Here is a 25,485-nt window from a genome sequence, read left to right as displayed (position 1 = left end):
TCATACATTGCACTTGTAAGATAATATATACACACACATATTAAGAAAAAACACTATTTTTAACGTTCATGATATTTTTGATGTCATTTTTGTTATTTAAACTAGTTAAAAAACAGTTTAAAAAAGTTCTGTCTTGGACGTCCGTGTGTCTGTATGTGCGGATCCTTTTTCTTGTTAACACGATAGCGACCGAAATACTTTACTAATCGAGTCTTTTTTTGCACGCCTCATAAGCGAAGCGTTGAGGTGGGTACTACTGTCACTTCGCGCAAAACATCTGATTTTTCAAACTTAAAATGTCTTTATGTATCATACATTGCACTTGTAAGATAATACATACACACACATATTAAGAAAAAACACTATTTTTAACGTTCATGATATTTTTGATGTCATTTTTGTTATTTAAACTAGTTAAAAAACAGTTTAAAAAAGTTCTGTCTTGGACGTCCGTGTGTCTGTATGTGCGGATCCTTTTTCTTGTTAACACGATAGCGACCGAAATACTTTACTAATCGAGTCTTTTTTTTTCTCTTACGCTTGAGTATGCTCAGGAATAGAACCCTTTCATTTTTCAGGGTCTGATTCGATGTGGTTTAATTGTTATTAAATAAACAAAAATAATAATTAATAAATATTTATTAAAAAAAAAATATGAGGCGTGCACTTTTGGATTTTCCAAATTATTTATTTTATTTTCTTTATTGCGCTTTGACATGTACTTTTGTATCAATTGTTGCATATTAATAGTATCTATTGTAAGTATACTGTCTATCTTTAATAATCTATATTTATTATTGGCAACTCTTCATAAATCAAAAGAACACATAATAAGTGATTTCAGACACCCACTGTATAATATATATTGGTACATACATGGTACATATTATTTTTTATTTTTTTATTTTATTTTATTTAAAAAACATCACATGCCATTACAGGACAATGCCCAATGCGACACAGATACAATTTTATTTTACAAAAGAAACTTATCTAACTTATATACTAAATGAAAATTACATACATAACTTAACATAGACATAGAAAAATTTAAAGAACTTACTAACAATAACAGATTAACTGCAATATCACCCTTGCGAATTCACTCATAGGACAATGAAATAAGTCCGCTCTTTCGTGCGCTTCATTTATTATGCGGATGGCCCGTACCATTGGTGCTTTCGCAAGAAGGTTGGTTCGTGCTGTGGGCACTAGCAACAGTGGTGAACGGTGCCGTTTCCACGCGAATCTGGTGGGGACGCAGAAACTCACACATTCAAGTAGTCTTGAGTTCTGTTCCCTACCACGAAGAAGACTTATAATATAAACGGCAAGCGAAAAATCTCGCCGTACACTCAATTGATTGTACCCCACCATACCCAATACAAATAAGGTTGGGTACATCAACGGATAAAAAGGATATACACCGTACAATTTTAAATATAAGTGTCTCATGAATTTATTTTGGACCCGCTCCAACATTAAATTATATTTGTCCTCATGAGGAGCCCAAATTGCTGCATTATGTTCTAAACGACTTCTTACTAACGCGTTATACAGGACCTTAAGGGTTGTAATGTTAGTGAAATCTTTAGCCTGTCTCAAAACAAATCCAAGGTTCCTGTATGCCGTTTTACATGTTTTTATTATATGGTCACGAAATCTTAGATCAGAAGAGAACCAAACGCCTAAGTCCCTACCCTGCGTCATACGCTGAATTGAAACTGGACCTATTTTGTAGTCGTACAAGAGAGGAGACTGAGTTCGATGGAAACTCATTACTGAACACTTAGCCGGATTGAAGTGAAGCTTGTTCTGACTACTCCAATGAAGGATCATAGAAACATCATTTTGTAGGCGTTCACAGTCCGATAGATTTCTTACTTCGGCGTATAATTTCAAATCATCTGCGAATAGTAAACACTGACCATAAGTGAGGACGTCCGGCAGGTCATTAATCATTATAGTGAACTCTAAAGGACCGAGGTTACTTCCCTGACTTACACCTGATCTAGTGAAATATGACTGCGATTCGCAGCCATTATAGTCGACATATTGTTGTCTGTCTTTCATATAGGAGGCCCAGAACTTTATCAGTTTCGGAGTAAATCCCACCCCCGCAAGCTTTCCCAATAGCACATCATTGTCTACTGTGTCAAAGGCTTTTTTGAAGTCCAGGTAGATAACATCTACCTGAACTCCAGTGTCCACCGCAGGTACTACGTATGCCATTAAGTTGAGTAGATTAATTATTATAATTGTCACGTCAGTTCATCTGCGTTCTCGTCCCTTATGTAGTTTCTACTTTGATGTTTTTAATAAAATTAAGGATATTTTGATAGGTATCATAAGATTAAATATAAATCTAAATAATTTCGATCGTGACCATGGAATTCATATTTCTGATCTTTCAATTTCACAGATGTGTTTACTTTGAAAGCTAACCTTCAGAGAAGTGCAGATTATAATTAGTCTATTTCTATTTTTTTAGGATTCCATCCAAAATTGAAAATACATTTATTCGCAGAATTTTATTTTAGGAATTATAACTAGTAGTTTCAACAGTCTCTTATATACGCATGTAAACGGGAAAAATGTCGAGCATGTTTATTCCAAATCAAAATACATATTTTCGGTCGTTGCCCGAATGCTTCTATAGAAATTTCGTGTTAAAGTGCGATATAGATCATAAGTAAGGATAACCTTTTGTTCGAGTTCTGTGGAAATTGTAACCTTAAAAGATGTTCGATTTATATGCCCCTCGAATAATAATTTAGCTACCCACTGAAGTCAATAAATTTGTTTTTATATTATGAGAATAAAAATATGTATTTTGTTATCGGAAAAATCATAGAGTTGAGTAGGCAAGTAGAGCTCGATTATATATAGACGAGGAACACCATGAATTATTATATATACATACTAGCGGTCCGCCCCGGCTTCGCCCGTGGTACATATGAAAAATCTAAGATGTTGGCCGATTCTCAGACTTACCCGATATGCACAGAAAGTTTCATGAGAATCGGTCCACCCGTTTCGGAGGAGTATGCAGACTAACATTGTGACACGAGAATTTTATATATAAGACTAGCGGTCCGCCCCGGCTTCGCCCGTGGTACATATGAAAAATAGATGTTGGCCGATTCTCAGACTTACCCGATATGCACAGAAAATTTCATGAGAATCGGTCTACCCGTTTCGGAGGAGTATGCAGACTAACATTGTGACACGAGAATTTTATATATAAGACTAGCGGTCCGCCCCGGCTTCGCCCGTGGTACATATGAAAAATAGATGTTGGCCGATTCTCAGACTTACCCGATATGCACAGAAAATTTCATGAGAATCGGTCCACCCGTTTCGGAGGAGTATGCAGACTAACATTGTGACACGAGAATTTTATATATAAGATAAGATATTATTACATTGAAAATATAACATACATTGAAGAGATATAGATTTTCATACTAACTAATAAAGTAAAAAGGTACAAGGACGAGTGACCACAACCATTACAAATCTTTTGAGCACACTTTGGTAGGAGATTAGAATGAAATGGGTTTCTTCTAGTTAAACATTTCAACTGAAAGTCTAAAAATATAATTTTAATCCTGATATTCAATATCTGTCAAAGCCGAAAAGGTGGAGGATGTTGTTGATCGATAAGATATTTCGGTACATTGATATTGAATGGCACGCGATTCAATATACCTTGCTAAAGATAAGGTTAAGGTCAATTATGTTTAGAATTTATATCAGAATAATTATGCAATACTAATGAGTGTAGGGATATGATAAATGTAACTGCTAAAGTAAAAGCATATATGAACGGCAAAAGATGTAACATCAAGTCCAAATGTTTTTTAATCATCTTCTATTATTTATAGTAAATTTAATAAATTGATAAAATATTAAAAACACGATTATATCCAAATCAAATTGTAATTTATTAAAATAAGACGCGTATAAATGTTTAATATTTCATGGTAAAAAATAAGAAACATGCACTTGACTTTATGGGTCTTATGTATTATCTATTTTAACATTATAATTAACGGAATTTTACTTATCCTTTGCAATGTAAATCACATTGTTTGTCTTTGTATAAGCTATATATATACAAAGAAAGATAATATTAATTCGAACACTAAATTATTATCTTTTCATTTACATAGAAAATAACAAGTGTATTTTGCGATAAATAGAATAAACATTCGTTTTTAAATGGATAAAGAAAATAAATAATAACAATTATAACTCCTAGAGCACAAGGATAGAGACTCTTCTCCCTTTCACTCTATTGTCAAGGAGAGCTTGTTAATAGAATTTTTCAGAGCGTCTGAATCCCCATCCTCTTTAACACATTTCCATAATTAATATTTTATATGAACATAAAAATTTGCGAAAACGTATTACATATTTCGATAACAACAAATTTCCACGGCTAATCCATAAAATTTGCCAGCAAGCATTCGACAATCAATCAAATTAATAAAAAAAATATGTATATTGTACATTGTTGACGTTTTGGCCAACGATAAAGCACAAAGAGCAACAGTACGCTATCTGGAACGTTATCAGTGTATCAGCGGTGGTCCGTGGAGACGGGCAGCGGATCTCGGTACTGATTTAAAGTTAAACCATGTTACTCTCAGGTGCGCGTCGCACGTCGCTGCCTACAGATACGCACGCTGACATCGCATATACGGCGACTACCACAGAACAGTAAAGTAGATAGAAGTGTGATGTGGGCGTGGCCCACGTGTCACTTGTAAGGTAAGATCACCTAACTTGCTCTCAGTTGTGCGCAGAAAAATATTCGAGTCGGTTGTCAGCTGTCAAACCTTTTTTCCGTATTTATTCATTAATTAGGACGTGTTGTTCGGTATAAGAGTGCAAAAATGATAGCAGACGAAATAATATCAGCAATGGAGGCATTTCATACCATCGGTAAGTCTTATTTTTATTTATTTTACATATAATATTTTATGTTATATCTTCGCTTGTAATTTGTCAAAATTGTATACAAATATCTAGTCAAAATGAACCTTAATACGTAAGAAATTAGTACTATTATAGATTGAACAGCAAACAAGAATTTCTGGAATATTATTGCAATAAACAAACGAATGTCGCTTTAGTGATGCTTGTGGCGCATATCGACAGTATCGATACTTTAGAAAAGACAAACATTATAAATATTAAATTTTATTTTATTTTTCCTTAGCTTTCATTTGTCCAATTTATTTACAGATTTCCCAAAGAGGCTAATTTAAAAGAGAAATGGATAAATGCAACGTGACGAGTTAACTGAATGCCGAACAGCACTTAGCAGTCTAACAAAGGCCATCGATACAGCAAACCTACGGCAGTTCCAAGATTTAAAATAATGCATATTTTCTGTTTGTATTTTGTAAATATAGATTAATACTATTCTATTCCGTTTTTTATTTAATAATAATAATATAAAAAGACGTACTTAGTAGTAATAAACATACTCCAAAATGTGACACATTATACTATACTCGTATAATAGAAAGAAAAAAAAATACACAAAAAATATTTATTTGTGAATTATCGATATCTCGATATCGATAACAAGGCTGTCATCCCTCAGGGCATAGCATCAGATAAATATCAAGTTAATGTCATTAATGTTGAGTGACACAAATTTCAACCTTATCTCTATGTGTTGAGGTTCAAAGTTATATCTATCGAAAACTAACGCCCTCTGTTGTGGAGTAGCTGAATGTTTTTCGAATTTGGAATTTCTGTGCAATGAGAAACAAAACAGCTAATATACCTAGAGATGTTATACTAAAATAAACCGTAACATGGTGCGTTAGGGTACATATTGAAATGCTGAATTTATAACCTAAGTCAGTTTTTACTCAAATTAAGCTGTCCAATCAAAGGCATAGTTTACTTGTAGTGTACTGTATAACTATCGGTTTAAATGTGTGGGTTTGGCGACACTGGTTTTCATACTAATTATGACATTATCGCACTTCTATTTGTTTTTATTGTTCTGTGGCGACTACACTCATCGAACGTATTGACGAGGTAAATTCATTCGTTCGTTCACTGTACAATTTTTTAAAATTTTTGTGCATGAATTTTTGGATTTGAAAGCGACTTCTTTGAGTTGAACAATACGTTGGGTTGTGGCGATTGTTTTTTGCAATGGTTTGGACAACGTCTCGGAACTTTGGCTTAGATTTTTTTATTCGTCATACGTTTATTATTTTTTACATAGTTTCAAAATGGGTTTCGGCTATCTTATATTTATTATTATTATTTTTATTTATTCCTTACCTTTATTATAATCTATTCTAGAAGAAAATGATATAGAACTCCGAAGTACTTAAATTTTATGCACTTGGCATCTGAGATTTACCTTTAATATAAATTATTTTAAATTTTTTACGCATTAATTTACACGAGGAAAATAGCATGTTATTCATAAACAATTTCGGAAACGAGAGTAAGACGTATCTTGTCGTTGAGAGATCTTTCTATAGCTTAATTTTTCAAATAATGTAAAAACGATTTGTGCTTAATTTTTAATTAGTAACAGATTATTTGAAGGTAGCTCTTGACCCAAACAATAAATGTAGATGATGCGATAACATTTGATCTAGGGATGTAACGATACATGATTTTGCCGATACGATACCGATACCGATATTTGTAGTAATGTATCGGCGATACCGATACCGATACCGATATCGATGGCTTGGTAGAAAAATAAATAGTGAATTATGCATAAAAAGTTACCAACATTTAACAGAGACAACTGTTAATCGTATTCTTTTAAATAAAAATGCCAAATCAAAAAACAACAAAACCATTTATTTTAGTATTATTATTTTACGAAGTCAGTTAAACTTTAAGTAATACACATACAATCAGTACCTAATAAAAGTTTACTATTGGTAGAGTTTTTTCAGAAAACAAAGTGCGCACGCGCGGGCGGCCTCCCGCATCGTTCATTGGGCGCGGGTTTTTGAATTAAGTATTTGATATCAAAAAAATTGGTTGTTTGTAAAGTAGGTTTACGATCGAGATGTTTACGTGATAACATAATGCAGTGGCAGCGCTCGAGATGAAACGGGAGATCGGTCCGTCTCTCTCTCGTTATACCTGCGATCGCGCTCGTGAGGTTTTGGTGTGACACAAGTTTATGAACATGTCACCCAACTAAAACGATTTTAAAAACGTTATCACGTTAAAAATTAAAAATATTCAAAATTATTTATTTCTTTCCTTTACATAAACAAATTTGTGATTGGAGCACTCCTAGTAAGCAAATAAAATGCTTGTGTCAGGACTCAGGAGGTTCCGCTCTTCCTTAACACTATTACAGAAACAGAAATAAATCAAAATGAATGAATACAATGCAAAAACATAAAAGAAAAGAAAGAATTTAATAAAAAAATATCGGTATCGGTTGATTTATTATCGGCGATACCGATATATCGGCTTGCCGATATATCGGCCGATATATCGGTATCGGTATCGGTATCGTTACATCCCTAATTTGATCAATTGACTTTAATGACGGTCACTTATTACATGATCTCTTTCGTAGGTAATATCTGAATTGAACTGGTTTTCAAACAAAACTTGAATCAAGTCGATGTTATCATCATAAATTATTCATGTGTATACTAATTCCTGGCCTGTAATAGTGTCAACAACTGCCATCCCTTTTTCCTTTACTGGATTTTTTTTGTATTTTTTCGTTTTTCTTATTTATAATAATATAAATGATCTAAGTTGTTTTGTTTCATTGCATTAATCCCTTGAGCGAGATATGAATTATTGATAACAAGCAAGATAAAAAAAATTAGCAAAGGTCAGAATCAGTGTTAATGGCCGAACAGGTATCGTATCTGTACAGAAGGTAGTCTCTCCGGGCAGACAAAGCTGTCCCTCGGTCTGCCCCTGTGACCGTGTTTGTGTGCGTTCATCGTACACACAACACGCGGCGCACACTATAGCTATAATGCCTAACATTGATTCGTGGTTCGCCGTTCGCGACTCGTTTCAGTCAGTAATGCGCAACGCAGACGGAAACAAGTGTTCTCGGGTATCTCCGTTTTATTTTTGTATTATATTTGTTTTATTCAAACCCCAGCTTCACGAGTGAAAACCAGTTTTAAATTGCTTATTTATTCTTTTGTGAATACAAAACAGTTTAGCTTTCATACAAAGTGTGTTAAAACGTAAGGCGCTCCACCTATTTCGTGTTCTTGTGTTGGGTAATATTCTGTGTCAGTAGCAGTGTTTGTGCTTTTGATAGGAACGTACTATTTCATCGTGAACGTGTTCCAATTTGGGATTTCACCACGAGCGGGCTCAAGGAAGTTTACAGTCAAGTATGTTGACTTCAAGTTTTTTTTTATATTTTCTCTTTTTTGTATGTTGTTATGTTGAGATGAATTGTATGTTATATTTAAACCAAAAATGTTGTTCGACATATTTATAGATAAATTTTATCGACCGCCAAATGTTTGTATCGTTCATGGTCATCAAGCATCACGTCATGAGTATTTGACTCTACTGAGATAGTGGTACTCTTATCTTAAATGTCCAAAACAATAAATGAATAAGTAACAATGATTGCAACTACACGTGGTTATTAAGTGTTATTGCTACGCTACTATGTTCATTGCAATCTTAGTCAAAACATTTATAAAATTACTGAAAACCACTCCCGTTGGACAGTATAATTAACGGCACTAGATTTTTTTACAACTTCGTAAATAATCGTCATAAAACCTGTTAAAGTCTAAATAACAACGCAACATGATAGAGTTGTTTGTTTTTATGTACCTACCTACGTCTGTTATATTTCACAAAAATGAATTAATACATATTCAGTAAACAATAGCCATTCGCCACCATTTAAATTGTTATCATCTTAAATATGTAGAGCTGTTATTGTTTTAATAAAAAATCTGACTCGGTTCAACGCTCTACAAAAAATGTAGAGAAACCTTGAATTTCATAATACAAGTAAATTATTATGATCCTGGAGACTTATCGCTATGCGAAAGTTTCCAAGCTTATCTTAATTAAATTATTACGTGATGATTTATATGTGAAGGCAATTTTATATGGTAAGTCATTCCACAAGGCCACAGTTTACGTAAACTTTGTTTAATCACATTTCGTCGTACACAAAAAGCATTGACTATCATCGCCAAAACATTAAATAGATATGATACAAACACAAAAAAATTAATATTAGCTAATGCAAACACAATATAATTATTATTTTATAAGTAGGTACATGACTTTTACTCCATTCCGAGCTCTAATATTATTATCAGCCTTCGCATTTACAATAGTGCAATAGAGGATCTATGGCTCTTTGTTTGTGTAGAATGTTTTATCAAAAGCAATATCAATTAATATCAAGTTTAAAATACAATAAATTAATTCCGTCAATTGAAAAGCAATTTGCAACAGTAACAACAACACGACTTACCTTATAACAACCCTGATAACAACGGAAGCGACCAAGGAGACCGATAAGTTTTTGTTATTTATTATTTGACACATACACTTGACCTGTACGCGGACGTGCCTTTGAACATGAAATATTCAAACATCTTAAACGAATTTAACTTTACGGGCATATCGGGTAATGGTTTACGACTGTTTTATTCACAACATTGATTTACGGGCGTACCTACATGAAGGGGTTCTTTGTTGTTCTGATTAGAGAGCACAGTTTGTAAAAATATTAGTGAAGCGATTTATATCACGAGCAAACTAGGCACGTTCATAGATTAGCGGTTGTTGACGAAGCAAATGGCCGGATGTTTGTATATGTGAATCTGACATTTGTAATGTAGTTAGCTGCTGTGTACCTTATAGGATGTATTTTTCTAGGAATTTAAATCGATGTTCGTTTTGCTACAGAACATAGTTAAATGTCTTAAATTATTTCGTGGACGATTATTGCCAATCCTGATAATTGGATTCCAATCACTAAATTAAGAAATTTAAAAGCTACATTATTATTTGCTAAAGCAACGCAAGGAGGACACACATTCAAGTCACATCTTTTGCAAATTGCTTATATGTATTTGCAACCGTACTCCTAACACTCAATTTCGTTGTTTAAAATGTCTTTATATTGTTGTACAAAACTGAATAAAGGAATCAAAATATTTCCATCGCATGGACGGCAAATAAAATACAATTTCAAGATTGTTGTCTACATATTCAGTGAAAGTGAGTTGGGAACCGCGACCCGCTGCAACGATGCTATGTTGTAAGCCTTGTTTGGCCTCTAGAAAGCTCCTCCGAATACTCAATACACCGTTATATTATTAAACACTTCCTTTTTAATGTATGTTGTAATGTATACGAGCAAGCTGTATGTACTATATACCTACTCTACATTAAAAGTCACAAAAAATTGAGTGATATCAATATCCAATTCTCTTGATATAGTAAAATTTTGTGGTACATATAAAATCCGACACCAACACGACTTGTGAAGTTGTGAGCTCCAAGTGTAATGTTTGTGTTACCTCTTAACACAGTTTTGTGTGAACATAAAATGAATCCCAAATATTATTATATTCTATCGACTTAAATTGGACAACGATGCTTTTGAAGACATATCTACTGTCAATGTTCATATTGGTTATCATTTAATTTCTGGAGAATAGCATGCTCCGCCAGAATTTGTCATAATTTTGTTGGTTTCTTTTTCTTTTACTTTAATCACTAAATGCTTATTATTCCATAAAAGTCAAATGTTAACTTAAAAAGTTAAAATTGTCTATAGGTTGTGTCGTATGAGTTAAAAACATGTAATAAATAACTCAAAAGACCTGGCCGTGGCTTAAAGTAACCCGAATCAAGTAAAGAGTCTGAATAAATTATATTTTCGTGGCTGGTGGCAGTAAAGGTGCGTTATGTCTCTTAAAATTAAATATAATGATATCTTCCATCCTAATTTTGACTACACATCATATCGCAGATTAGCTGTTACTAGGTGCTATTTAAAGCGTGGGCGTGTTGCTTCAAACTCGGATGCTAATTATTTATTAGTCCAACACAACAAACAGTACGTGCCACCTGCTTGTTATTATGTAATTATATTTTTTTCTGATTGCCAGGTCAAGCTCAAGGTCGCACTTAAGTATTTTGTCTTGCAGTCTGCAATAACTTGAATTTATACATAGTTGTGATCTCATCAGGAAAATAATTTCGAGTTCATATTAATTTATAGCCGCATGTTTCTTATATTGATCACTCGATGGGCTTTAATAAAATGAAATTCGTAAGTCATGGATTTCCATGAATGAAAATAGTGACTCAGGTCTTGGCAAGCTTCATCTACGCTGTATACTTTATAATTTTATATTCTACTGTATTAACAGAGGCAGCATTATGTATCGCCATTGATGGCATGACAAATATTTCAAAAGCTGTGGAATTAGGATAAGATGAGCGTATGACGTATCGTTAATGCATTTTTTGGCAACGTTTCCACGATGTGGCAGTTTAGTAATATCGTGGATCTGAAGCACAGAATACCTTTTTAGGGCCAAAATCCTTGAGGAGTAACATTTGCTTACGTGCATTTATATGGAGATTGTGTGAAGTTTTCTCTTATTTACTTTGTATGAACATCATCTCATTAGGTACTTCTAAATATGGTATCAACAGATAATTAAATAACATGTTTGTAATAATCTGATGATTATTACAAATCCCTGGATCTCTCTTTATGACATGACAATTTTGATTTGGCCTTCTTTTTTAAATTTATTACCAAAATATATTGGACAGAATGCAATGAACAAATGCCGAAGATAAACGGCTAATTTTAAAACGATACATCTTATTATTTTAATACCGCAATGATATAAATATCACACTGGACGAATTTATAAATGACTGGCGCCAACATTCGGGAGTTTATTATTTGACGTCCACAACCTATATCTAAAAACACTCCTGTTTATACAAATATAAAACACTGTGCACTGAGTTAAGATGAAAATGTTCTTATCAAATACAAATTTTCTACAATACATACTAGGTCACAAATAATTTCCAAGATTCCATGATGTGCAATTACGGAGTAAGGAATAGATCTTTACATTGTCCATACTTAATATACACACCGGCAGGCGGCACAATAGCGGAACAGAAAAAAAGTGAGACTATGAGATAATAACGCATATATGTATTTGACGAAAATGTAATTAGATACAAAATAACAAGTTGATACTTGATTAATATCTTTTAACAACGACTTTGAAAAGTCTTCGTTATTTTTTATTGAAAAATAAAGAAATTTGAAATAAGTGAAATTTTTAGATGATTATGAACCATCACAAAAAAATAAAAAAAGTAAGCATTAAATGATTTGACAATTAAATTAAAGCAAAATTAATAACGAGTGTTTCCCCCTCTTGCTTTCATTACGGTTTCCATTCGTCTGGGCTTGCTACAGATTATGTTATCGATGATTTCTTGAGGCAACCGCTCCCACTTCTCAAGTAATGCGTTTCCAAGTTCATTTAGATTGTTGGGGGGTGGCATTCTGGATTTAACCCTTCTTTTTAGCAAGTCCCAGACATGCTTTATCGGATTCATATCGGGGGAATTTGCTGGCCACTGCATCACCCGTTTTACCTACGTGGCTCAGACATACCGTGGCCTGTACCGATTGTGCACTATGAGAACGAGCACTATCTTCCATTAGAATAAAGTCATCACCAATAAATGGGGCAAATGGTACAAAATGTTCTTCTTAAATGTCTCTGATGTATCTATCTGCTGTCATGGTCCCTCCTGTGACTATCGCTAACTCCGTGCGAGCTCTCAAACATATCCCTCCCCAAACCATAATCGAGCCGCCACCATAAGCCACTGTGACAAAATTAGACTATATTTGGCGTTCTCCTCTATGTCTCCATATTCGCTGTCTCCCATTGATCTGTTTTAAAAGAACTCTGCACTCATCAGTAAAGAGAACCTGCTGCCATTCGATCAAATCCCAGACGATGTTCTCGCGTATCGGTTTCTGTTCCGCTAATTGTGCCGGTGTGTGTATTATAAATGCTAAAGTAACTCTGTCTGTCTGTCTGTTACTCAATCACGCCTTAACTACTGAACCAATTTGCATGAAATTTGGTATAGAGATATTTTGATACCCGAGAAAGGACATAGGATAGGTTTTATCCCAGAAATCCTACGGGAACGGGTTTTTCTTTGAAAACGCGGGCGAAGCCGCGGGCGGAAAGCTAGTTTACCATAAAATGGTTAAAGTTATACCATTGCTAAATTTATCAAAATTCATAGACCTGACTATTGCATCAATATTTGAATAAGAATTTTGATAAGATAAAGGAAGGAAATGCATATTACTGGATGGTTTGTTTGTGAACATTGATTAGATATAACCGTTGCTAGAATTTTTAGTACTATGTATATTACTAGAATTTTTAGTACTATGTATATTATGTTTAACATATAGTTTAGCAAAGCGAACTTTGGTATGCTGAGCGACTTTATTTTATTTCTTCGTAATATTCTTATTATCAGGACAAATTTTAATCTTAACACAGTTTTGACAGAGGTCGATAGACGGAATGATTATAATTGTATTATATATTATGCATGAGAAAGAAGACAGGTAGACCTTGGCAGAGCGTGCCAAACGGAAGCTGCACGATTGTTATCTCAGAGCAGGTGCGAAATTGTCAATGCATCGTTTAGTTCTGCGGTTGTTATGGTTTGCGCAGGTCGTGATTCGATATCTCGTTACTCGTATGTACACATGCTTTGAGCAGACTCTGTCCCACGACCCACTGACCTGATGTCAACCTATTTCTGTTCGCTCGCAATCATTGCATATAATAATTGTAGCAATACACATGTTTGACTCCTACAGTTGGTTCTCTAGCATATTATCATTTTGTACAGTTCTGAAAACATTATCAGCATCATTTTTTAGTTAATTAAAAGAGTAAGTTGGCATTTTTTAGCTCAGACCATTTTGAGATAAGCTTCTACAGTTAAAATATTAAAATTAGTTAAAATTTTTATTTTGACTCTAGTGCTTTCTGTTATAAATAACTAGTAATTAAGGAAAAAAAATCGTAGATATATTTATTGAATTTTCCATGATTTATTTTATTCTGCACCTTTGATAACATGACTGATTACCTATGTTTCTATTACCTAGTTACCAACGTCTTCATCTTCGTTATCGTAAATTTCTTAAGATATTGTATTATTTCTTTGTTAAATTTTATGTTTTAACTTTATAGATATTCCACGATTTCCACCATTCTATATTGCTTTTATACTAAGAGCAGAATAAATACGCCGTTCACCGCATAGTTCAAAAGCTCCTTGAACTAGATAAATTTTGAAATAAATTTCTATAGATACATCCAAGTTTTATGATCAGACTTCACGACGAATAAAAGACACGATGATACTACAACCCTCAAAACAATACATGACACCGCCCAACAAATAACCTTAGATTTAGATGCTTTGTATCGTATGCTTTTGTTTAAATATGACCAAAAGTGCCACTGTATAGTCATACACTTCATACGCTGTCCTACAACGATAGATCCATTGTTCTTTTATCTGCAGCAGGTTTATTGTTTTGTTTCTATTTGCTCATTGCAGGATATGTTTTGTATACGCTTCGTTATGTTGTTACTATGCAAGACATGCGTATTTTTCCTGCATATAGATATGACTTATTTATCTGGTCTCGGACCTTCTGGGCAAGTAAGTATATTTACATTATTGTTGTGTAAGATCGTGTTTTTATTAGCGCATAAAGCAATTTATAGATATATAATATATATGATAATAATAATAATTGTGAAGGATCATGGTGTACGATGTGTATTTTATTTACTCAGGTAGGTATATTGAGGTATTAAAATATCATGAAATTATGTTTTCATAGAAAAAATATATGTTTGTATTGGCATGTTAAAAATGGTACTCAGCAACCATATTACGACGTCCATATTAACGATGACTTTAGGAGATAAGTCTGTAAATTAAATATAAAGTAACTAATGAGTACTTAATCGATTAATTTTCCACTAAAATATACAGGTATTTTTTATTCCTATTTTGATCTGTTTACTATATATCAGCTATTCCGTGTTTCAAGGTTCTATGTTAATTTATAGAGTAATCGGTGTGAAGTTCAAAACACTTAAAATTCAAGTCACACTCTTGTTTCTTTTATGCAAATTTTAATTTTGAATGCTTGTTTTCATTGCACTTTCCTTCTAAACGGATGCTGTCTGTCATCGGCAAGTTAAATTTATTAAATTTAGGGCCGATTTTTCAATGCTTGGATAAAACTTATCCGTCCAATAAAGTATTACACGATAATATTAAAATGTCACGTAAACTGTCAAATACGGGCAATTAGATTACGTTTTTAAAATGGTAGTTTTATACATTATTCGACGAATAAGTTTTATCCAAGCATTGAAAAATCGGCCCTTAAATATAACTGGTGTTATTATTGTTCTAGTAATGACGTAAAGTTGTCGTTTTCATTTGTGGTTCGTTGGGATATTGTCAGGCGAACAGGTCAGGGCGGGGCTTTAGCGTCACGCAAATAAACTTTGCGGGCAGCTGGCGAGATGTTCGCGTCTAATTTGGTGACGCCGAATTGGTAACGTTGGTACAACGCAATCGTTGCTACGACTCCCGCACTCTTGGCCCACAATTCACTACGTCACTCCCATCATAGGTAACACATAAAGACGTCGGACGTCAATACGCTGTGTTGTTTTCCAAACAACTAATTGCCTTGCATCTTGAAATTTGCAGCTGGATCGAAGTAAATAAAACAAAACGTCAATGGGACTGTAAATAGAGATCTATTTTAGAACCAATATATTTATAGTTTATCCGTTTTGAATTGTTTATTTTGGTCTTGCTGATTGACATAAAATGGAAAATATAGTCTTGTGATTATGAATTGCGCATAAAGACAAAGGCCAATATTAATGTAACCGAGTATTGTCAAGACCAAGGCACAAATCTCGGGATCGTTCCAGAGAGGACGTCAGTGTCCTTGTCTGGCGACGTGATTGCCGCAGGGAGGGAACAAAAGGAATTTTTTATGCGAAGCACGGTCACTAACCGAGTAGCAGAATGCTCCGGTCAGCAACTAACAGGCCCGGTTCCCTGACCTGAGTACGAAAAGTCTCAACAAAACTAGTTTTGTATCATCTTGGACAATTTATACCGACATGAACCGATTCTTTGTTACAACAAGTGCTATTTATTGACTCGTGCCTTTCATTATATGTTATAATCGTTACGAAAGTGAAGTGGTTTGCGACATTGGAGTTATTATCATACATAGTTTATATATAAAGTATTGATTTATTGCAATGAGGTACATCTCTTACATCAGACAATGATTATTCCCTATATTATGAATGGTTGTTTGTTTTTGTATAACGTAGTTGTTTTTACCTCTACAACTTTAATATCATGGTCTCTAATATAAAATTTTAAGTGAACAATTTGTTTATTAAGAACAAGTGTTAGCTGTGTGGCGTGTGCGTAAGCATGCGTCTATTCTAGACATATCTGAAGTGTGTATTGGTACTACGCAGTTCTAATATCATAATTCAATATTGATTCAATAATAAGTCAAAGTCTACCTTATAATTGTTACAAATGAATTAGTTGATACTAAGCTAAATATGTCAGTTAAGTAAATACTGACGCACGTGCCCTTATCACTTGTTTTATTATAAAATAGTCCATTGTCATGTTTTGTTCCAAACAACTCGCTTCGTTAATTTTAGTTAAATTACCTTTTGTGCATATTATTATGTATTACAGTTACATATTTATAATTGCAGTATTAGAGATAAATATGGACAGTATTAATAGTTTTGCAAATTTCCCCGAGAAAATTGATACATGAAATGAATGGTGAACATTATACACAACACTTTTTTTTCTGTCTTACTTTTCATGAACCACATATTATGCCAGTCATGATTGACATACGTGACAATGTCGTTACTAAGACGTCAATTTTCAGTCTTGGTTTTACCTAGATTTTGCTATTTTCCTTCTCATTTCAACTTCACTTCTTCAAGACGATAGTCGCGTGTTAGGGGTAATGGCGTAATTGACGCTATCGATTTGTATTTTTATTGGTGTACCCACTAAGTGATGTTTTTCTAATTCCAAGAATTTATGCTATTTATGACAATGTTTATATACAATATTGTTATCGGTTATGATTCACAGGTATTTTAGTAATCATTATTTCCAATTTTTATCAATTTATTTGTTTGTTGTTATATGGTTGATATTGCGTTTACTTACAGTAACCATTATGACTATTGAATTGTACTGGTACTTTGATAACAACTTTATTACAATGACTAATATCCAATTTCACAACATTTGGATAGGTTAAGGGAATATTAACCTTTTCATGTATGAAAGTTTCACCAAAAAAAGTGTTATAGGCTATCAGTGATTGTATCATCAACTGGCGGAGCTGATCTTAAATGTTCTTTTGGCTGCAGGTGGACAGCGGCGGCGGTGGCTCGACCGAAGTGATGGTGTACTCTCTCGGCTGGGGCATGGGCGAGCCGGAGCGGCGAGGCGTGGAGCGCAAACGCACTCAGCCGCCCGCCGCGCACACGCTCTCGCCAGACGACGGCCACGAGGTGGACGTTCTGCCGCTGCACAATCAAGTAAGACATCACACGCTTTACTGACATTGACCTTGGCCAGGAAGAGCGAATTCCCCACGAAACGTATCGCGCGCATTTTGTTTTGCTCTTTCTGGACCCGTGATACATACGGGAGAATCGCGACGAATTCAAAACAACAAGCCCTTATTGTATCAAAGAAGTTGTGCAATGATGTTTCGCAAGCTGGAGTGGCGATGATTAACTGGGGCATCTGAGTTGCAAAGGATACACTAGATGTTTCTATGCAATTGTGACATTTCCCACGTTATAATGTGCGCCCTTTCGAAGGTGAGCAGAGTTTTGGGACGTGGTGCGCATTCAAATGCTCAGGCAGGACGTATTAAATAAATAAATAAATAAAAATTCTTTATTGACAATAGAATACAACATTTTTAAATGCTGAAGTCTCTGACTCCCAAACTAGGTAAAAACCTGTATGTCAGGAGTATATAATAATTTAAAGGTTTTCTCATCAATAGACCTAGCATCGCTATTTGTGTTTATCTTTATCGCAATTTTATTCTGTCTTTGGCTTTTTAATGGCCCGATGACGTCTTATAGATTACACCTTTCTCATATATATATATTGTGTTGTTCAATATTAATTATACCTACTAGATATTTTTTTAATTTCACCAATCGATTTCTTTGGAGATGAAATTCGATCTAGTTTGGTTGCATTACATAAACCGTGTCGTCATTGATAATGTATGTATAATGTTATATTAGGTAAGCAAACCATCAGTGGCACGCAAAGTATCCGATTCCAAATATAGCGATACTCTATAATAATTTTCCCAAGAGTTTACGTCATTGCTTGTATGATTTAAAGGTCTAGAATTATGTTTATATCATAAATGTAATTCTTTTTTCGTATTACTGTACAGTTTATGTTTTTTGTTTAAATAAACTTCAATGATTAATACGCAGACAATATTTGTTCAAATTATAACCTTGTATACGCATAGCTTGCATTGTTGAATTAATACTTTGTCACTAAGTAGTAAGCAAGCATGAGCAGAGTCCATTTAAGTTTGTGTCCACACAGTAGCAGCAGTCGTGTATTAAATATGCTTAATTACTCATACACGATGGTGTTGTTATGAATTCTCAATTGGTTTATTTTTCTCCACACTAGGAACAATGTTATAGTCTAAACATTCGTTGATTGCTTTGTTCTGCTTCTGTTGTATATTCGTCTGTTATGAAATAAGCGTCTGTAATATAGAATGTTGTTTGCTTCACGTATGAATTGTAATAATTTTAATAAAATTGCCACCTTCCATGGACGCTATTATTTTCTATGATTAAGAATATACATGTGAAGTGATGGTGGTATTTTTTTTCTCTTCGAACAGTAAAAGATTTGTCATATACTGGTCATTTTAGCATGACTTCAATAGCTTAAGCCAATGCCAAGTAATGTACCTATTTTTTGTAAGTATTGTATATTACATTATGCAGTACCACCTAGGATTGTGAATAATTGCTTTAGTCTTATAATCCGCTTACGCGTTTATGACGTACCTACTTAGAACAGTTGAACAGCCATTTTGAAAGTTTTTATATGGTCTCTAGATAAATGCCGTTCGTTCACGTTAATTATAGGAAAATATAAAGCATTTGCGAGCTAATCTTGTATAGCGGTATCAGATTTGCGTTGTTATTCTGTTCCTAGTTCTTTGTTCAATGAGTAATAATGAATAAGTAGTAAGAATTGAAATGTCGGTCTTCTCGAAGCATAGTTGCGGAACGTGGCGGAACGAAATAGATTTTTTTTAATTCTTCGTAACGGTGTTTTTCGGTATAATATGAAAAATAAAAGAATTTATTCGTGAATTTCGGTAAGTACTTATACATTTTCATTTGGTTAAAGATGAAAATTAAATTATTTTACCGTATTGGTCACTCAGGATTCAAAATAATTTGTACCTTTTTATTTTGTATGAGGTTTCAAATAAATGAAGTTCAGTCAAGTACCTACTTGTTAGGATCGTCAGAAATTTACAGTATAAAAACCTAGTTAATTTTCTCATTGTTGTTTTCATCTAAAATGTTAAAGGAATTGTTTTTAGTCAAAGTCTTTGTGATGAAATATTATATTCCTTTATTGTTTTATTGTATTTATATTTATACAATCTATGTATTATAATGTGGAAAAATAAACGGAAAACGAGTTTATTTCGATTGCGATAACGCTGTCATGGTTGTTTCCAGTACGTTCTCGTGTTTTGATTCCACCTTTACTCCGTAGAGGTGTTTTTCGGTCGCACAACAGCGGGTCAATGCCGTATCGACGCAGTTTGTTCGTATTTTGACCCTCAATTCGTTCCACTGCACATCATTTAAATACTATTTATTCATCCACTTTATCGATACTACGTCTGTCTCGCTCTACTATTGGATTGGCATTTGGCATTTGGCTCATCTAAAATGAAGTGGCCCTAGAAAATCAATATGCAGTTACATTTGGTACTGTTTTATAATGCATTTACCTGCGTTTTATTAATGGGTACCCGGCCTGTCTCAGATATTATGGATTAGGATTTTGATAATATTCCATACGAAAAAAAAATTTCTTTCTTGATTTGTGGGTTATCAGTAGATTTGTTTGTATTACAATAAAACTATCGCGGGTTCTTATCGGGTAAGGTGATGATTATGATAAGAACGCACTGCCAAAAATAACCGAAGCCTGCATAATATCATATCCACGTGTACATTGTTTGTCAATATTGAGCTCGGATTGTGAGTAACGAACAATGACACAACGCCACCCGGCAACAAGGCATTGGCTCATATGCTACTCATGGGATTTTATGTAACCACGGGCAGGCTCTATACAATTGTGTCGTGGTTTAGAAAGTTTCTAGAACTTTACGGATGTGTTCGAAATGTAGTCTTTAATGTACAATATAAAATGCAAAGAATATCGACATTATTGTATAGAGTTGACGTCATTATCATATTGTGTGCACGATTCCGACAATTATTGTAGATATTTTAATTAATGTTTCTTTAGCTGTAGGTATTTGAATGAATGAATGCTGATATGTTAGCTATTTTCAGGTGGGCGGTCACACAAGACTGTTAGTATTAAACGATAGCACCGTGATCAAGCCGCTCAACATCAGGGAGCTGCATTTCTACCAGAACATTCCTGAAGACATCCAGAGTTTCGTACCCAGATACAAAGGTGAGCATTACACCTTTGCTATTGTAAAGTTTCGTTTGCTTTTAAGATTTCGCTGAATGTGTCATAATCATTCATTTGCATCATTTTTTTATCGATTATTAATATTATTATGTATATCATTCTCTACGTGTTGTTTTTTATTTAGTCCTCTATGTACTGTTTGATGTTATTGCATTTTGGAGCATTAAGGAAGTTTTTTTTCTTTTTCGTAAAACCTAACATGTAATGTTTTATAAATACGTTCAATGTTTACAATGTGTGAACTGAACGGTAATTTCGTTACACGATTACGTCACGGAAAAAAGTATGGTCCGATATGAAAGCGATTAATTTTATATTTAATCTTATCGTTCATATCGACGCACTCGAATGTTTGAGGATGCGTTAATTTGCCTACACGGTAGAATTTGTTTGAAAAACAAATTTTATCAACTTTCCTTATTGCTCAATTGATCGTGACCATCATACCAAAATATGAATAAAGTGACAGTGTGATGCCTGAGAGATTCGCAAACCCGCCGACCGCAATCACTAAATATTATTAAGTTTACTTACAATCGACTACATCGTTATTCGAGCACAGTAAATTGTAAACCATAAAGTATAGAATTGGAAAGTTATACCTTCATCGCGTGCGAAAACGCACGTAGTGTCGCACGCACTTGGCCGTACGTTTTGACTTTCAAAAGCGGATATTATACTCATACCTATTCACTCGAGACCTTTATCTAAGTAAATAAAAGAACTGAATGAGTAAATAAATATTTATTAAATTGTTAAATAAATAAATAATACAGATAAATGCTATCTTAAGTCCTGTACGTAAAGATAATTTAGTGCTTAACATAAATGCTTTTATAATAAATATGTACTTGGAAAATAATAATTTACTGTTGTGAGTAATGAAATGGTGAAGTATGAAGAGTCGATAAATGCTAGCCATACCTCAGAGGTATAGAGATGAAAGGCGTTGACTGTATTAGGATCGAGCCGAATGCTCGCGGGAGGCGGGTTTGGTCGCAAGAGCGCGAGCGGGAGAGGGCCAGGGTCAGGAACACAATATTAGTTTCCTTGTTGTCGCAAGGGTCGCGGCACTGCGGCGGGCGGAGCGACGCCGGCGGCTCGTCACACAACCGCCCTCTATTAGCGCCCTAGCGGTAATTTTACATTGTGGGTTTGTAAACCTTTACTTAAAGCCTACACACACCGCACCCACATCGCAACATCCTACACATCAGCGTACTGAACAATTTTACTGCCACAGTTCAAACATGATACATGATACATTACAGCATATACACCGAATACAGATACACAAAACAAAAGATATACAAACCCTTTTTAACTTACGTTAACCGTTAAATTTTCACTTTTCATTAAAGTAACGCTGGCAACTTGCACGATAGTAAGTAAATGATGTATTATTTTATTGCAAACTGTTGGAGGTGTTTAACTCTTGACTGCCATCAACTTTCAATGGAATGGCAGGCTTTCAACTTGCATAGATTTTCCGTATAATACCTTACTTTATCTGTTTAGAAATATTTTTATTGAAATATATACCCTATACTCGTATAATCACGCAAAAAAAAAAGATAATAATTGATAGTGAATAGCGAGGCTCGCTTGATAGAGCTCGAGCGAGCAGCAATACTTATGATGAGGCCGTTTGTTGCAGGCGTGATGCAGGCTTCTCACACGGGTGGCACGAAATTGGAAAAGCGGTACTCGCCATGTTTCCGCGACGAGAACGGGCGCAAGCAGTCGCTGGGCGGCAAGCGCAAGCGCGACGACGTGTTCAAGTGCGTATCCGGGCTCGGCCGCGCCCTCGCCGTACTCTCCTCGACACTTGTCATGTGTCCTTTATCATATTTCAGAATGTTTGACGTACGCCGGCCCGCCGGCCCGCCGGCCCGCCGACGTCGCCATTTATTCATACCATCGCAATACTTACGCGAATATCCCCCTAGTGAGCGATGCACTCTAACACTGCGAGCCTCCGATGACTTGCATCGTGGAGTCGTGGTAATGATAATATTTGATTGCAATGTAACAATATAACCATATGGACTACACTTGTGTTTCAATAATTAGCTCCTTCTTTTCTTTTGTGGCCCGTCGAATGTTCCCGCTAACCGTTCGCTTTCCTATTGCAGATTTAAAGTACACCGTAACGGCAATGCGAGCGAAGTGCTAAAGAGCATTGCGCATATGGACAATTCTAATAAGCAATGTAAGTGTGCCATCTCTATTATACTAAGTACTGAGACCTCATTTAGTATTACATTAATACATTTTCATAGACATTACACTAACAACGCCATCTAGTTCCTAACGAGGAAAAATTGTACTTAGACACGTATTTTTATGAAAACGATATCATTAATTAATGAACAAAAGAATTAATGCGATTGTACCTATATCTTGTTAATAAATGCAATATCACGTTACATCAGATAAATGTTAGATAATTATTACAAATAGCATGATTGAGAAACATACAAGTTACATGCAACTTATTTTATATATTTATTGTGTTTGTAATATATCAGTTTAAAAATTATTAAATTAAATGAACATTTGTCAATTATTACTTCTTAAATCTTTTCGTTGATACAAAATTAAGAGCCAGCAAAATAATAATTTCACGGCAAAAACGTTATTATTTTTTTATGCATCTGCAGCTACTTTTAATAAAATAAATCTTATTTCTATCACTGTTTAAATAAACGCATAGAGAGAAAACCTTCCATCTGTGTTTACCTATTATAAAAGATGACTGTAGCAAGATTAAAATAACTCAAGTTCATGATGAAACCATTAGCGTCAATTACGTACAAGTAAATACATAATCTTTTATTATTGTTAGACGTTATTTATTTATTAAATATTTTGAAATGCGGTTAATTATGTAATGGAATAAACAATAATATTACGACTCGAGAATTCAAGAGATTTTTCTTTTTATTTCTATCGCCATATTTCAGTGTCATAATATAATATACCATAATCTGGGCACTATTCCAAAATCTAAACTACAGACCACATGGAATCACTTAATAACCCGATAGTTCTAATCGCAGAAATTCAATTTCATTTGAAAATAAAGAAAGAAATTGAATTCATTTCAAATACATGAGATTTTTATATTTTAAAGATACGAACACACTAATTTCCCACGACACCACGTAGAATGTGGGTCAGATTGATCGAGTCCCTCAGGGCATGTTGATTATTATTAGGAAGGTACTAAAGTGCCGTGATAGATAAACTCAACAATATTAAAAATAAAATCGTATTTTTTCATAAACTTTTGTATAAATGACTCCAAAATGATTAAATAACGCAGAACGCCTAACTTTTCAACTTTTAAAGAGAATACTGTAACTGTGAAGATTTGAGGAGTGATTAATATATGTAATGTAATCAAGTTAAAAAAAAAACACATTTAAATTAAAAATCGTGTTGTAATTTATCGAAATAACAGGGTTTTATTTCTTACATTTTTGCGAAAGACAACTTCAGTTAAGTCAGCTAATGATGCATCCTCTAGTGGCTCTTTTTTTCCTTCAAACCAACATGGTTAATAAGAACGCTACAATCGACTAGTAACACAAGTAGTGAAAATATCTAAAAAGCTCCTCTTAATTGCAGATTTCCTCATGATGGAGAACATCACGTCCTCGTACCGGCGGCCGTGCGTGCTCGACCTCAAGATGGGCACGCGGCAGCACGGCGACGACGCGAGCGCTGAGAAGCGAACCAAGCAGATCGCCAAGTGTGCTGCCAGTACGTCGGCCACGCTCGGCGTGCGACTCTGCGGCATGCAGGTAAAATAGACCTTATTTGTATAAGTGTAAGTACCATAATCCTATGAGATAAGGTACGGGATGCGAAACTAGACCTTATTTGTATACGCATAAATACAATATTCCCGTGCGGGAAAAAATGCGATGCCACTTTCGGTGTGCGACTCTGTGGCATGCAGGTACGGATCGCGATACTAGACCTTAATCGTATGGGCGTAAATACTATATACCTGTGTGAAAGAAGTATGATCTAAGATAGAGATGGTTAGGGATTGCTAAGTGCGCTGCCAGCACGTCCGCCACGCTCGGCGTGCATCTCTGCGGCATGCAGGTAAACTAGACCTGTATTCACATAAATACCATATTCCTGTCAGATCCTGTAGAGAATATAAGTTAGGTTAGGTTACGAGTGTCAAGCATTTTGCCAAGTGCGCCATCTATCTTCTATAACATAAATATATAAAACCGATGGTTATAAATATATAATTTCATATCCATACATACCTCTTTGGGAAATTAGGTGTATATTAAAACAAGGAAAATAATTAAAGCCTACTGATAAGTTATCAAATAATTAAAATTTGTAATTAATGCATTGTGATTATTTTCAACTCTTACTTCAATTTAAATAAATTGAGGAAACATGTCTGTATATATTTATTTATATATTATGAACACTCAGTAATTTTATGTTTGTTTGATAAATATGAAAAAGTAA

At 34.4% G+C, this 25,485-nt stretch overlaps 1 protein-coding gene across 9 annotated transcripts in view; it reads left to right on the top strand.

Moving 5' to 3' along the window:
* Positions 1-25,485, top strand: part of Ip6k (Inositol hexakisphosphate kinase) — a 43,812-nt gene that overhangs the window by 12,685 nt on the left and 5,642 nt on the right. Inside the window, exons 1-6 of one of the 9 annotated variants that reach the window (XM_089702600.1) lie at positions 6,039-6,063; positions 17,592-17,762; positions 20,832-20,958; positions 22,637-22,760; positions 23,115-23,191; positions 24,613-24,788. In XM_089702600.1, the coding sequence (XP_089558726.1) occupies positions 17,625-17,762; positions 20,832-20,958; positions 22,637-22,760; positions 23,115-23,191; positions 24,613-24,788 (642 nt within the window). In that variant the 5' untranslated portion in view covers positions 6,039-6,063; positions 17,592-17,624. The other 8 variants (XM_089702598.1, XM_089702599.1, XM_089702601.1 and 5 more) reach the window with 8 other exon arrangements.

The sequence above is a fragment of the Colias philodice genome, chromosome 13, assembly GCF_061535455.1.
Source record: "Colias philodice isolate Cphi_HAF_F1 chromosome 13, ilColPhil1 Martin Lab GWU primary, whole genome shotgun sequence".
Lineage (NCBI taxonomy): Eukaryota > Metazoa > Arthropoda > Insecta > Lepidoptera > Pieridae > Colias > Colias philodice.
This window is presented reverse-complemented; position numbering and strand designations above follow the sequence as displayed.